General features: G+C 41.7%; 2 protein-coding genes and 1 long non-coding RNA gene across 4 annotated transcripts in view; 1 reads left to right on the top strand and 2 right to left on the bottom strand.

The window, feature by feature from the left end:
- LOC106853603 (tyrosine 3-monooxygenase-like) overlaps nucleotides 1–3,386 on the bottom strand; it is a 28,869-nt gene extending 25,483 nt beyond the window's left edge. Inside the window, exons 1-2 of the mRNA XM_014876942.2 lie at nucleotides 2,935–3,386; nucleotides 948–1,036 (exon numbers count right to left, since the gene is read on the bottom strand). Coding sequence (XP_014732428.2) covers nucleotides 948–1,036; nucleotides 2,935–3,130 — 285 coding nt within the window. The 5' untranslated portion in view covers nucleotides 3,131–3,386. The remainder of the gene's footprint in view (nucleotides 1–947; nucleotides 1,037–2,934) is intronic.
- The window catches only part of LOC148223655 (uncharacterized), a 42,640-nt gene that overhangs the window by 4,436 nt on the left and 23,215 nt on the right, over nucleotides 1–14,989 (top strand). For both annotated transcript variants that reach the window (XR_015803901.1, XR_015803900.1), the window contains exon 2: nucleotides 2,982–3,163. This is a non-coding gene — a long non-coding RNA (uncharacterized LOC148223655). The remainder of the gene's footprint in view (nucleotides 1–2,981; nucleotides 3,164–14,989) is intronic.
- PAH (phenylalanine hydroxylase) overlaps nucleotides 7,612–14,989 on the bottom strand; it is a 32,085-nt gene continuing 24,707 nt past the window's right edge. Inside the window, exons 8-13 of the mRNA XM_014876958.2 lie at nucleotides 14,615–14,684; nucleotides 13,045–13,101; nucleotides 11,927–12,022; nucleotides 11,482–11,615; nucleotides 9,245–9,360; nucleotides 7,612–8,673 (exon numbers count right to left, since the gene is read on the bottom strand). Coding sequence (XP_014732444.1) covers nucleotides 8,633–8,673; nucleotides 9,245–9,360; nucleotides 11,482–11,615; nucleotides 11,927–12,022; nucleotides 13,045–13,101; nucleotides 14,615–14,684 — 514 coding nt within the window. The 3' untranslated portion in view covers nucleotides 7,612–8,632. The remainder of the gene's footprint in view (nucleotides 8,674–9,244; nucleotides 9,361–11,481; nucleotides 11,616–11,926; nucleotides 12,023–13,044; nucleotides 13,102–14,614; nucleotides 14,685–14,989) is intronic.

Genomic DNA, 14,989 nt, shown 5'->3' with positions numbered 1-14,989 from the left:
GCTTTCTCTCAACATCTTCAGTGCTCTCACCTTCTATTTGGCAAAGGATGAGGGAACTTAGTCCAGTTCAAAGAATTCCCTGTGTGTGTTCATTTATGTAATGAGAAACAGCCGAAGAGTTAGCTCAGGAAAGTTATAAATACTTGGACAGTTTGTATCAGAAAGAAATAAGGAAGAATGAAAGATGTCTGGTTAAGGAGGATATGAAGCTCTCCTAGAGTATTATATTTGAATAAGCATTTCTCAAAAATAGAAGATAGGCTTATAGACTTGGAAAGGTCTATTTCATATTACACAGAACTGTACACAGCTCACAAAAAATGGTGTAGGTTAATGAAAGGGACTAAATAGAATTCAGACATGTAGAAAAGGGAAGGACACAAACTTTCTTGTAGCTTCTATTGACCCACATCTACATCTTCACAGCATTTCTTAGTGCAAAGTATGTCTTCTTTTTTTCCTTTCCATGCATCCCTTCTATGTGATGATGGACAGAATGAAATGCTTCTGTGACCTGCCTTATCAAGTGACAAATGGCCCCTTGGAGTCCCTTTTGTGTCTGTGCCTGACTCACATCTCATCTGTACTAAAGCTGAGAAACTCATGAGAAACAGGAGTTTGATTGTTTGTTTGCTCCCAGTCCTCTGCCTTACTATCACCACTAGAGCAGGACTCTACAGTGCATTTTTCTTTCCCTCTCCTAAGAGAGAAATGGGCATGGCTAAGAGTGCACACATAAAGCTCTTACAGTAAAACCCTTTTTGCAGTCCATTCCTGCAGGGACTCATGCAGTCCCTAATTCCACTGAAGATGAGCTTTTATCTGCCCCCGTGGTTTTTTTTCTCTTGTTTCATGAGTATTTCTTTACTCCTGAAGTTTGCTTTACAACAATCTCCCTACAGAGAGTTTCTCTTTTAAAGATGAAATAATAGTAATGTTAAACTTACAGGGTGATCATGGTCCAAACTGGGATCATATTTAGTGATCAGATGGTGACACTTGTCCAGATCTTGGATTTTTCTGGGGAACCAGGGTACTGGAGAGAAAGCAGAAAGAGTTAAATGAGAGAGAATTAAATAAACTTTAGAAGATAGAGAAAGTAAAAGCTGTGCTGAAGATTACAAACTTTCTTTTCATCTGTATCTAAGAATATGAATATCTACATGTTACCATAATTGCTATACATCTCAGTAGTTGACTTGTTTCCTGACCAAATTGGCAAATTGAATGAAAAATTATCTGAAATTAGCTTGCTGTGATAATCTCTGTGTTTTAGTTACTAGAAACAATTTTTAAAGGCAAAAATATTTTTTAGATCAAATATGTTTTCTGTTTGACACAGGACAACAAATTTATCTCTACATTCTGGATTTAAGAATATATTTTAATCTTGTCTTAAGATCTCAAAGCAATCTTTTATTTTCATACCTTAAAAATGAAACAATATTTTAAAAGGAAAATATGAAATTTCTAGAATTTCTAGAAACCAAACAGGTGAAGAAGAATATTCAAGTTTTTTCCTTCTGGCTCTTTTTTTTTTTTTTTCAAGCAACACTATTCTTTAGCTATATTTTCAAACAGCTTCCTTCTTATGAAGTGGGAAGCTTTTCCAGTGACTAAAATTAAATGTGATCATTTTAATTTAAATGCCAGTATTTATGAGAAAATTATTTAAAAGAAGTGCTGGGAAAACACTTGGCCAGACTGATGCTGTAGTCAGACTTTCTGTGTTACAACTCAGAAAGGTCCATTTGGTCACCTTAGTCTCATACTGGACAAAACATCCAGCATCTCTCTATTGAATAGTAAATTTAATTTTTGCTGTATTATGTTACATCCAAGCACATCAAGAAGTACAAATCTAAAAATACCCACAGATATAGGGGAAATTATAGTTTTTTCATGCATTATAACCAGTTCTGTGATAAGTAGGAATAAATACCAGTCTGACAGATGCCTTATGTGCACCCAGAACTTTTTTCTGAGCCTTTACCTCTGGTTCTGCGTGCAAGATATCTTTCCTGCCATCTATTGCCATATCCCCTCAAAACCTGTACCTGATCACAGCTGCCCCAGTGTGTCCCCATACACATCTTGCCTGTTCCCTACAGAAAAAAAAAACAAACATAAACACACCTTCTTTTAACAGTCCCATGTTTTTATTGTAGTTCCAAGTCCTGGCACATCTAAAACCTCTCAAATCCCAAGGAAATCCTAAAGAAATGCTTCTTCAGCTCTCGAACACTCTTTAGCTCTCCAGTTTCCCTGATAACAGTGAAGCCCTTTTGATATGCCCACAGTTCCTGAGAACAGCTTGTGAGGACTGAGGGCTGTGTCTCATTGTTAGCCTGACAGTGACTTTCAAATGATGCCCTAAGGTGCCCAAACACCTGTGGGCGTGTAAGTTAAAAGTCCTCTGGGAATATCTGTCTGGCCTTGTCAAGGGAGGGAAACCCCATGGCAATTGTGTATTCGGAAAACTCAGTCTGTGAGCTGGACCCTCAGCCTTCTCATCTGTCATCCTCAGGATTGTTTTAATGGTCTCTAACAGCTCTATTCACCCATTCCAGCCTGCAAACAGGAAAAGTACCTGTCTGCCTCTGTGTTTGTCTTGAAGCAATCAGTGTTCTGCACGGCTTTCAGCACACACTCTTTCTGCCATTGAGGAGTTCCTAGCTCATCCTCAGCTTTTTGTTCTGCTGCTCTATCCTCATCTCTTTATTTGCTGGAACACTTCTCACCTCAGTTCCACTGGCTACAATGAGGTGCCTCTCTTTCTGCACCAATGGCAATGGAAAGCAGCCACGCAGAGACAAATAATGAATGCACACTCACTGGCTTTCCAGACAAATCGAATTACTATTACAAAGCTGAAGCTAAAACTAAAAAAGTTACTCTAAAAGAACTCCACTAAGACTTGAATACGTTTCTTACCTTTGTCTTCTCTGCTGGTTTTCACATCCTTTGCTACTCTCTTTAAGGAGGTGATAAGGATACCAACATCAGCACTGTGAACTTCACATTCAACAAAAATATCAAGATCATCCACAGAGTTCTTTGGCTTTTTGGCTTGACGGGTTTCAAAGTGATGGATTTGAGTTTCAAACATCTGCAAGAGCCAGGTGTTCATATGATGAAGCTTTTCCAAAGACTGAAAATCCAGGTAAGTCTAGATACATTTCTACAATGTCTTTAAAAGGTGACTAAAAGAGTTATTAACTAGAAGTGCGTGTTAAGCAATGTAGTCCAATAACGTCTGGTTTGCAAAGAGCTAAAATATAGACAGAGCTAAAGATTAAACACTATAGCATTGTGTAGAGAAAGAAGGAGATGAATGATGAGATACTGTTGACTGTAGAATTTCATTTGTGCAGAGATAGCAGATCAGTGGCTGGGTAACTTAAAACTCTGCCAGAATGAAAGCAGATCTATTGATGTATAATAGCACCATAATCATTAAATAATTGTGAAAAATAAGTAAGAGGCACAATACTTTTCTTTAGAGTTATTAATTTTCCCAGATAAGAGTGAGCACCTGGTAGGGGTACTTCAGTGCCCAGACTACATAATGCCTGTGTGGTTCACAGCCCTTCTAGTCTTTGTATTTCCTGCCAAATATGCAGAGAAAATTCACTGGTTTCTGACATCCCCACAGTCTGAGTGCTTGAAATGCTGGCCACCACAACTGCTAGAAAGAAACAACTGATTGGTATCTGCTCTAAACAGCCCTTGCATGAAGTGGTGATTTTTCTAAAAGACTGTGTGCAGACACTCCCTCCCTCGCTCCCTCCCGAGCACTCTCCCTCTTCGCCATGAGACCAGACCACCTCTCTGAGCAGCTGGAGCAAAAACAGGACAGTGAGAAAGGGGAAAGGCAACATGAGGTGTAAGTCAGGCAGAGAGCAGGAGAAGGGAGAGTGAGAGGGGGACAGATGCAGACTGGGAGACATGAAGACAGTAGGGACAGAAGAGAGGGCTCAGCAAAGGAAGGGGCTGTTGAGGTCTGTACCTCAAAGACTTCAGCCGCCTTAGAGAGCTCAATCTTCCTCACATTGTAGAGGGTGAGGGTCAGGATGAGAGAAGCTCTGTCATCCTTCCTGTTGGAGTCCAGGCTGCCTTGGCTGTTTAATGACTCTATGCTACACGTCTCCTTCTCCTTGTTGGCCTCTTCTTTTGGGCCTGACATCCCCACCAAATCAGTCTTCATTGGGAGATAGGGGAGTGGATTGCAGTAGCCAGAAACTGCTGAATGGAAACCACTTGAGGATGTGGGAGTAATGGCCAGGGGAATTGGTGGGACTGGAGATGCAGTGTGTGTGTGGTGAGCTCAGAGCTGCCAGAAGCTGGGACACAGGTTGCTGTGTGAGGCAGAGGGACATTTATGTTGGCCGTGCCAGACACATCAAGGGATGTCGCCAGTGTAGGATGTGCGCAAGAGCCCAGGATGGCCCTCCTCCCCTGGGTAACTTCAAAGTGCAGTCCTCCTGCTCTGTTTGAAGGTGTCTGCAAGCTGTTCAGCCCTGGATAGGGGTTCCTTTGTGGATAAGCAATCAATTAGCCCGAGCTCCACTTATATCTGGCAGTCTAGACTGACCAGCACAGTGTCTGAGACTGTCCTTCATCCCCACTCTCTCTTACCTCACTGGGACTCTCTTTGTATTATCTATATCCCCAATGAACCAATGGGCTCTTCTCCCAAATCATAGCCCAATCCAAGTGTTGTCTCCTCTACACAGACACAATTCTGGGAATGCCAGAGAGACCTCAGCCAGAGTCAGAATTCATTGCCTATTTCTGAGCTTTTCTTACCCACAGGATCTGAACCTGTTCTACCCTACCCCTCCAAGAGAGGAGTGCTGCCTCCAGGCTACATTCCTCCATTGGAACTTGTTTCTGTCATGATTTTATCTTCAGTGAAGTAGACTCTCAAAAGGACCAGGGTCACATCTTTCTTGTGTGTGGCAGGACAAGCTCCAGGGGGATTTAGCTCTGCTCCTGACAGGGTGGGCACATCTTCCCTTCCCTTACACTTGACATAAAAAAACTGTTTCTGGATATGAGCACCCATATCTTCATACCTCAAGTTACAGTGTGCTAGATACCCAGTGAAAGTCATCCTGCAGGTCCAGAGAAAAGACCACCCCTCTGGCTTCCCTTTGCAGATGGAGCTATTTTTTATGTGCCCTTTAGCTTATCCTGGCTCTGTCACACCCCTAAGTGTTATCATGCTCTTACCTCTTCCCTGGCCAGGGTAAAGACAGTATAAGGAAATGTTCTCTAACGATCATGACACCACCATGTTTTCCCTTGGGCCTAGACAGAGACTGGGAAGTTCTATTTCCCAGCTGATGGAAAACCCCAGGTGAATTTCACAGCACTGTGCCCAGGAGGGAAGTCTCAGCATCCTGAGGAATGTTGGCTCCTCCAGACCTCAGGTGCAGTGGCCTTGCAGGGTGTGGTGGGTACCAGCCTGGGAAGAGGGGTGTCCCAGCCATGCCCAGCCTGTGCCCAGGGGCCATGGGGCAGGCCACTGTCTGCCATGCAGAACCCACCCCTGAAGCAGGACCCATCCCTTATGCACACTGCAGCACCCTCCTGGCCTGGCTTGTGTCCCAGGTGACTCCAGGAGGGCAGGGGGGCAAGGCAGAGGTGGTTGAGTGGCAGCTGCAACTGAATTAATTGGGTGGAGAAATGAGCTTTAAGAGGAAAACAGCTCTTCCCACTCCCACGTTTCCCCCAGCAGTAGTGGCAAGGCTGGGCACAGGAGAAGGCTGTGCCTGATCACCACAAACAACCTGCCTTGTTTGTATCTGGTACCATTGCAGATATCTTTATCCTGTATGAGCAGAGAGCCACTCATTTGAGAAGGATGCAGCATTAATATTTTTAGTTTATTTATGTTAATTTAGATGGTTACATCCAAACATCAAAATGTCTTCTCTGACAGCTGCCAGCACAGTCTGACGCAGCAGAGGGAGGTTTAAAAAGAATGCATTCCTGCTCCTGTGCTTAATCCCTTTTTCAATAATTTCTGCATTCTTTGGGGAATAAAATATCCCTTCTCCAAGACTGATGTCAGATGTAGGCATCTGTAAGACACCCAGAGGGGTCCACCAGTGCCAACGAGCCCTTCCTCTGTCACAACCACTGATCTGGGCCAAGGCCACTGTAAAGGAAAGGGCCTCACAAAAAGCTTCTTTGATCACCTGAAACCGAGCTGGAGATGAGGACACCAAGAAATGTGATCATAGTGGGATAGAAGAGAGGAAGGTCACTTAGAAGATTAGCTTGGGATAGGTTGGTGAGAGTAGCACTCAAAGACTTGGGGAGTATGCAAATGTAGAGCAAGCTTGGGCTTTGTTGTGCATTTCTAAGGGATGGCTTAAACACATTAGGAAGTGTTTACATCAGTCCCATAATCTTGGCTGGATGAGTGACAGCCAACCAGCCCAAGAGAGCCTTTTTCTGGGCTGGGGAACACCTCAGCTGGGCATTCCCTCCAATGGTGAGTATTTAATTCTGGCTGACTTGTGTGGTTACCATAAAAGGAGGATTTACACTGGTCAGATAAGGCAAAAAGCATTTTCCTACACAGCTGGAACTTTCTTTAAGCATGGAAATAAGTCACCTATTAAGGAGTACTATTTAAAATGTGATTTATTTGTAGTATCTAAAGTGCTTATGTACAAGATTATTTGTTCTACAAGAAAATCTACTTTCCATACATTTCCTCTGCTTTTAAAATGCTGAACATTTAATTTTTTCTTTTCTGTCTTGCTGAGCAGCCATGCTATGCTGCTTTGGCTGGAGTTATTGCTCATTTAAAACCTGCATTAGAGGACAGAGAATCGGATACATGGCATCAATATTTTCTAACTATTCCACTTGCACATAAAGTCATGAATCCTGGGCTCTAAATATCACTATAGAACAACTACTGCTGTCATGCATAGCAACAGCCAGAAGCAGAGTAGCTTGGAATCCTTTCTGAAAATTAGTTTGAAAGACTTTACCCTTGAGATGAAATTGTCTCTTTGTAGCATACAGTTACCTCATGGGTCCTATTATATTAAGAGAGAAAAATATGGACTACTTTCACACTGAAAATATATGTCAAGTGCGATAGAAATATCTAGAGAGACATTGTGATGAGGAATAAAAAGATACTGAGATAAAAAAGGTTACTTCAAAGCACCAAAATGATACCATTTTGCATAAGTACATGTCTATTGAAAAGGGTTCCAGATGGTATCCTTAGATTAATGTTATTACCCACCAGATATATAATGAAAAGAACTGTACTTTCTGTCTTCCTAAAGGATGATGCTTACATTAAAGCAGTATTGATTTTCAAACTATAAATACAAAATTAGTACTATCACAGGTATGAGACTCATGGGCTTTCAAATCCCTCTCCATTTTTCAATCTTCTAACAGAAATGTGACCCCTGAGCCATGTTAGTGTCATGACGCAAAATTGTTTCAAGCTGGAAATGCTGTTCAGCTTTGCTTTGCCCCATTCTGCTCCAATGTTCCAATGCTGAGCTCCCTTCTTCAACCAGGGAGCTACAAGGAGGCATTATACAATGCGTACCAGTCCAAGAGGGTATCTAGCTGATTTGAGTGAAATTTATTGGATAAATACAGAAACACCTTCCTGAACAGCAAAACTCCTCTCTCCATTATCAGCCATTGAGTTAAGCTAAAGTCACCTTTGGTTCCATTTGCTGACTCAGTTGAGAGATACTCCAGGAAAAATAAAACTGCTTTCACAAAAAAAAAAGTGAGATTAAAGCTCGGATGAGCAGTGGAGATACAAGAAGGTGTTGTTACTTAGGACCTGTCTTGAAAGATAACATGTTTGGGTTTGAATACAGTTAGACTGGGACACAGCTGACTCAGGTCTTCCATGGCTTTGGTGGGGACTCTAGCCACAGATACAGTGAGTTAGGAGTTGGAAGGCTCTGATGTCTTCAGCTGCATTGTAACAGGCACTTCCTCTCCATTTCCAAGGTGCTGGTATCCACCTTCTAGGTTGTGAGACCAGAAAGTTAAGAGACACCTCTCAGAGAAGGACACACACACACAAAAAATGTTGCCTTCACACATCAGCCAGCCACTGTGAGTAGCTGAGTATGCCCGTTAAGAGAAATCTACCCTTGTACCCTGAAAAATCTCCCTGTATTCCCTGCAAGGTGTAGAGTTTCAGACTCCATGGGAACATTGGACAACTGGGAGGCACTGAGGGGAGAGTGACTGTCAGAGGAGGAAAGGTGTTTATCATTGACATTCCATCCCTGGTCCCAAACTTCACAAGTGCAGCAGATTATAGCTCGGCATGGTGAAGATCTCCTTCTGCTACCCTTTGGCACAAAATGTATACAGACTTCCCCCAGATTCCCAGGAATAAGGTAATTTTTGTACATTAGTGGGAAAAAGTGGATTAGTGTGTGAAGGCCAGAAGAGTTGATGGTTACCTATAGATGTCTGTTTCTGTGCTAATCTCTAATAATTAAGATATATAACATAAGCATTAATGCAGTACACTGGAAGATAATAGAGTGAGGCCAGATCAAGACTGGCACTTGCACATGATAGCTCTTAGTCACTAGCAAGTTACAGGAAATCTTCATTAGATCTTCTGGAGGGCATTGCAAAGGATCCCAATCTCACCTGCAAAGGAATAATCAGAGAAGTTAATTCCAGAACTAGCCCATTTCTAACACTCTTTTATGTTTTTTACCCTTTATATCCATTCTCTTAAAGAATAAGGTGAGCAGAGAAGTGCTGAACTGGACACGTTTATTACTGGAGTTAAGTCTGCAGAGTCATCCCTTTGCCTTCATTAGCCATAGAAGTCTGGCTCACAGGATCAAAGGAGCTGGCTCTCAGCAGGCTAGCCAGTGTGAGGGGGAAAATGTGATCAAAGCCATGGTTCTCCTTCTCTTCCTTACTGAAAACAGCTAAAGCCACACATCAGGATCCACCTCAAGGCCATCTGATGTTTCCAAGCATCTCCCCCAAAACTGGGTTTTTCAGATTTAACAAGTTACAGTCAAGTGGAAATGCTTGCTGAAGATTGGCTGGAATTGGGAACTAGTTTTTTCATGAGAAAGGAGATGTATGCTGCCTTATCCTGGATAGGCTCAGAGCATTAAATGCAACCAGATGGAATCCACCTTGTGGTTCCTATTTCTGACCCAAGTTTTGAGGAATTCAAGGCAACAAATCTGCAGTTTCTTACTATTGATTGTGTCAGCTAAGTTCTTCAGCTGCTTTGCATTGTCCAAGACTTCAATCCTCTGTGTGTAGGGATTATACCGAACAGAGAAAGGACGAGGAATTGTTTGAGCAAATTTCCTGAGGGAAAAAACATAAACAAATGTACAGTTGAAAATATTTTTTTTCGCTGTTTTCTTGGTGTATGCCTTTGTTGATTGTGGGGATAAGAAAATCTATGGGTGGAAATAACTGAAATTCCTACTGACTGATCTGAGACTTACAATGTTCTGCAACACACTTGAAACGGCATTTGTCCTTATGACCCCTGTTTTTTCGGAACTGGACGAACTAAGCTATTGGCATGGCAACACTGCTCCTGGTATAGGCCAACTATGTAGCAACTGGGATCTGCCAAGCTTTAAAGCCTCATTTTCTTTCATTAGTGCAGAATGTAGGAATTCTAATCCAAGTCTGAGCTTCTGGGGAATTAAGGTCAAGGTATTGACCAAGGCCATCCTGGTATGCCAAGGAGCAAGCAGAGACCTAACTTCTGGCATGGTCTAGCTCTTAAATTACCTGGTAGCTTCCAGGTAATTTAGGAGCTAGATGATAGTTAATGGAGTGAAGCAGCATTCTCTGTTGCAAAGTAGTTAATTCCATGTCAAAGCATTAAGATTTTGGTGTCTTGGGAAAATATTAATTTGCATAACCACAGAACTGTGGAAAGAAGGGCTCTGAATGGGATGAGACGGTCAGAACTATTGTTCCAGGCTCCTTGTAGACCCCAGCAAGATACTGGCTTATATATCTGCTTTGGATTACTGAAGTTATTGCTGAAAGAGGAAGGGAAGCACGCAGGAGTTGATTATGGAGCCCCACTACACAGACTGTGACTCAGCAGGGTAAATCCCATATGCCCAGAACAGTGGCATATGCTGGATGCCACCCGCACAATGCTTCTTCAGTTTAAACCTAATTATTATCAGCTAAGGACATTGTCTCAAACAGAATTCAGTATGAACAGGCCACAAGGTGTGACAGTGAAAAAATATTACATTGACTATGATGAATTTAGCAGCACTGGTCTGGTTTTTCTAATAGGAGAGATCACATTAGAAGATGGCTTTCCTAAATCTAAGGTAAGATCCCAGTTAGAAGATGAATGCTGAGATCTGTCAGGTCAATCTCAGCACAATTTTTCAGAAAGGTATTCTGTTACCCACAAACACACATGTCCAGATGCAAGCCACTAACAGGCACTGGACCAACCTCCAGAACTTTTATTTCAATTTAACCACTTTTTCAATTTGGTCAGTGAAACTAATAAAAAAAACAGCTCCAAGATATTTTGTTGCAGCTAAGTAAGGCAGAATCTTCCACTTCCTCAAGGAGCTTGCTACTCAGTTTGAGATGTACACAGACAAGATAGAAGCTGTGCCCAGGATATTAATAGCACAGCCCAGAAGAGAAGGTCATCTTTCCCAGGTATTTCCCCAAAGAGAAGGACAAAGGAGAAGCTGCAGACTTATGACAACTAAGGAAGCAGCAGGGAAGAGAGCTAGGAAGACCCCAGAGTTGGGGAGCCTGAAGTGGCAAAATATCTTGGGATGTAGCACAATCTGTGAATGGTAGAAAGATAAGGGACTGAAGGTCTAGGACAAGTTCCTGTGTGGCATCTCCAAGTGAAAAATATGTTGAGTGTGAACCAAGGCGAGTCTCCAGTAGCTTGACTAACATCCAGAAATCTGGTGGTGTGTTGGTGTTTTAACAGGAATAGAAATACTGTCAAGGTGAAAACCAAGCTGATCTCCAACACAGGCTGAGCCATTCCTGTTCCAAGAATCAGAACTGAACCTGAACATAAATTCAGAGGAAAATGAATAGATGCTACAAGTTGGTTTTTTTACAAGGACTGTTAATTCCAGTAATGGTAAATTTACTTGGTTGGCATTAATTAGCAAGGATTGACCTTAAATGTTGGTATCATTGGAATTGAACAGATAATTTTTTTGGTTGCATTTTGGTTAGGCAGGTGAAGCTCTTAGTTACACTAAGCACAAATTCTTGGCTTCATGCATAAGGTTACTACTCCTTGCCCAAGATTCTGAGGATATAAAATGTTTATTATCTTTAAGCATTGCACAAATTTTTCTAATGCCGCTCAAAACATGACTGTCAACCCAACACCCATTATGGCAATGAGATCCACTGTATTTGCAGCAGATAAGAATGAGTTCTTCTCTGGAATGACAGGAGTACCTTAGCTTTTCTTTTGCATCTTTAAAACTTTCAGCGACATAGTAGATAGGCTGGAACTCAGTAACAGGGTACTTCTGCACAGAAGTCTTCTCCAGGACAAGAGGCTGAATCTCAGGCTTACTTGATAAACAATACTATGAACAAAAAGGCAAGAAAATTATTTCAGTGTAAGAGTGTTTGAATGTGCTGTGAAAGAGATAAAGAGCCACCTCACTTCAGACAGGGAAGAGTTGCTCCTATGGTATACAGTGATAATGTCACTCACTGGGAAAGAAGGAGGTATGAGTTCCCTGTGTATCCACACATTTATCAGAGCTCTACAATGAAGTACTAATTTCATGCTACTTCTAGGCACAAAGTATGAAGCAAAACCAATGACCCGAAGACATTCAAAAAAGAAATTTGAATAATTATAAACATATTTGAAATATTTTCTATAACACACCTGCAGCTCCCCAAATGAAGACAGCAGCCCTGCACCATATGCCTTGAGAGAATCTCCTTCCTTACATAGTCCAAACTCAACTGTAAACCAATAAACCTGGAATGAAAATGAGACAGAATCTTATGATTTCTTGATAAAAAGTAATATGTGTACACCATTTATTTGAATGCATTTGGAGTTTTCATTTCTATATAAAATGTTGCCATGTGTCAAATTCAGGTGTATAAATGCAATAATATCCCTTCAGACTTAAATTCTTCTCCTGGGAGAAGCACAGCACTAGATTCTGTGTGCCTGAGAATCAGTTCAGTTCCATGACAAAAAAAGTTGTGTTTTACTATGCTTATCTTTGTCAGCAGGTGCAATGAAACTATAGCAATAAAGTTTTACTTTGGTTGACTAACCCAGTGGAAGTTTGAACCTTAGTTTAGAGAAGTTTGAGTCCTGTTTCACACAGGGCATCTGACTGCAGCAGGGGCATGAGCAGGCTGCTGGTGCCATAGGAAAGGAAGGTAGTGTGTGGCCTAATTTGACTCCTGGGTCTGTCCTTTTGAAGGGATACCTGCCCTGGCTCAGAAGAAACTACCCCATGTATCAGCAGAGTCAAAGCTGGTGGAATTCTTTGCCTAGGTGGCCCCCATTTGGCACTGGGGACACTAATCTGAGAAGAATACCCCCAGTTTTATTCAAAGTTTGTGGCTCTGGGTCTCAGTAGTCTCAGAATAGCATCCAGGTGTTCTGTGTTGACTACAGAGGATATTGCCTGCCTGGCAAAGTGGAAGAGATGCTTAAAGGTAAAACAAAGACAGAAGCTACAGAAGCTGCCTCTTGAAACTTCCTGTGGGGATGTAGTAACATATAATCTTTTCTTGCCCAATATGTTTGTGCTGGAGGAAATCTAGTTTGGGTTTCTGTGTTTAATCACAACTGTCACTTTGAATAAGGGGTGCCAAAGCTGTTTTCCTTTAGTGCAACTGTTTCTGGGTGGGGTTTTCCAATCATGGTCTTCTCTCTGATCCCATTCAGCTCTATGGGAGTTCTATCAGTGACTTCAGTGGCAGCAGAATTAAGACAACACAGGGCGCTTTGGAAAACTGAGCCCTCAATTATTAAATTACCGTAGCAAGTTTCTCGATGAAATCATCTGGAGCTCCCAGAGATGCCAGTCCAATTTCCTGTAACAATAAACCATTATTCTTCAAGCTGTTTATTGCAAACATTCTTCCTGCCCATCTTATGTAATTGCTCACATTTTAAATGTTACCATTGCTTACTACCACACACAAATGTTTACAGGACATGTTCCTATCATGCAAGATCAATTTTAAACCAGAAACCTCTCCAAAAATGAACAAAGGGTCTTATCCAAATGTCATTTACAAGGCATGATCCTTTGTGCCTGGTACAAAGCCCATTGAGGTTAAATAAAATTTTCCTCTTGCTTTGACAGGCTTTTGATCAAGTCTACAATGAACATCTGAGAGAATGATAGGGTCAAAATGAGGCAAATCAATCACACCTACACACCTTATATATTTCTCTTTGTTTTGATGGGTCCTGATTAAAAGAGTTTCCCTGGAGCCTTGAATGAGCTATTTTTCCTGAACGACAGGGCATGATTTGAAAGAGATTATTCATACTTTGGGAGCTAATGGAGATTTTTCCAGGAGGCATGCAATAGTTGGATTCAAAAGACAGCACATGAGACTACATATAAACAGGTTCCTTTCTTGATTTGCTCTAGTGAGGACTGCATAGTGCAAAAATCAGAGGGCTTCCCCCAGACACAGCAAAGGCATTGGAGCAGCTTATCATCATGTCAAATCCTAGTAAGCCAAGGTAGAGTCGGGCTCGTCTAGAAGGAAACATCAGTTCTGGGAAAGGGCAAATCCTGAAGGCAACACTGAGAATTTATTAAGTAGATGAAACTGACTTCTGTATTTTGAGAGGTTACATCAAGCCAGATTGTCTGCTTTCTTTCTTTCTCCCTTTCTTTCCTTTCCTGCTTTTTTCTCTCTTTCTCTTTCTCTATCCCTTTCTTTCTTTCTCTTTCTCTCTCCTTCCTTCTTTCCTTCTTTCTTTCCTTGCCTCTCCCTCTTCCCCTTCTCTCTTTCTTTCTCTCTTTCAGTCTGTCAGTCTTTCTGTGTTTATGCCTCTCTCTCTTTGTGTATTTCCATGTTTTCTGGTAGGATGCAGCCAAAAGTTTACTGCTTCACCAGGGTTTGGCTTCTATTCCAGAGACATTAACACTACCAAAAAGAAATCTCCTCTCCAGCCTTCTCCCATGCTTGCAGTTCCTCATTTTACTCAGCCTCCAATGTGGCTTCAACAGAAAACAAAACAAAACTTCCACTCTCTCTAACATTTGAACATCATGGTGATGTAAGTATCCATCTAACTCGTGAGCTATGTGACTTCACTCAGAAGGATCAACATCTGCAGGAAGGTTTTAAGATGATGGCTTCACAGGGCCTGTCAAAAAGCAGCTCACGCAAGATCATGTTTGTAGTTGGACTTTATGATTTCACCTATGTGAATTGTGTCCAGAGTTCAAGCAATAAATAAACCATCTCAGCCACTCTTACACCATATGCTTAAATGTCAATCTGCACCACCCTTTACAGCTCTTGGATCATCCTCTGAGTGTGTGTTTAATTATATAAATAATATAACCACCGAGTAACTTACCTGGGAAAACTGAGCAAAACTGGGATCAGCAAAAAGAGGCACATGTCCTAGCAGCTCATGACAAATATCACTGCGGGAAAACACGACATCTGAATAACTGTGATTTAGGAAAAGTCCAGCAATGCTGGAAAAATGCCCTAGAGCCAGCACACAGTCAAGAGCACAGTGCATTTGCTTCCTACCAGCAGATATTGTTCACATGAAAACATTTTTCTCTGAAATTATTCTTGTAATGGAAATGCCTGCAAACTCCAAGGTTTTCTGTGCTTCTGCATCATACATCCCTCAGCAGCAGGGACTGTTAGCTTCTTCAAATACAGAGGAGCGATATAGTGAGATGGGAAGGGGATAAGATGTGCGAAAAAGGCCAAGTCT

Source organism: Sturnus vulgaris, chromosome 5 (assembly GCF_052056855.1).
Source record: "Sturnus vulgaris isolate bStuVul1 chromosome 5, bStuVul1.hap1, whole genome shotgun sequence".
Lineage (NCBI taxonomy): Eukaryota > Metazoa > Chordata > Aves > Passeriformes > Sturnidae > Sturnus > Sturnus vulgaris.
This window is presented reverse-complemented; position numbering and strand designations above follow the sequence as displayed.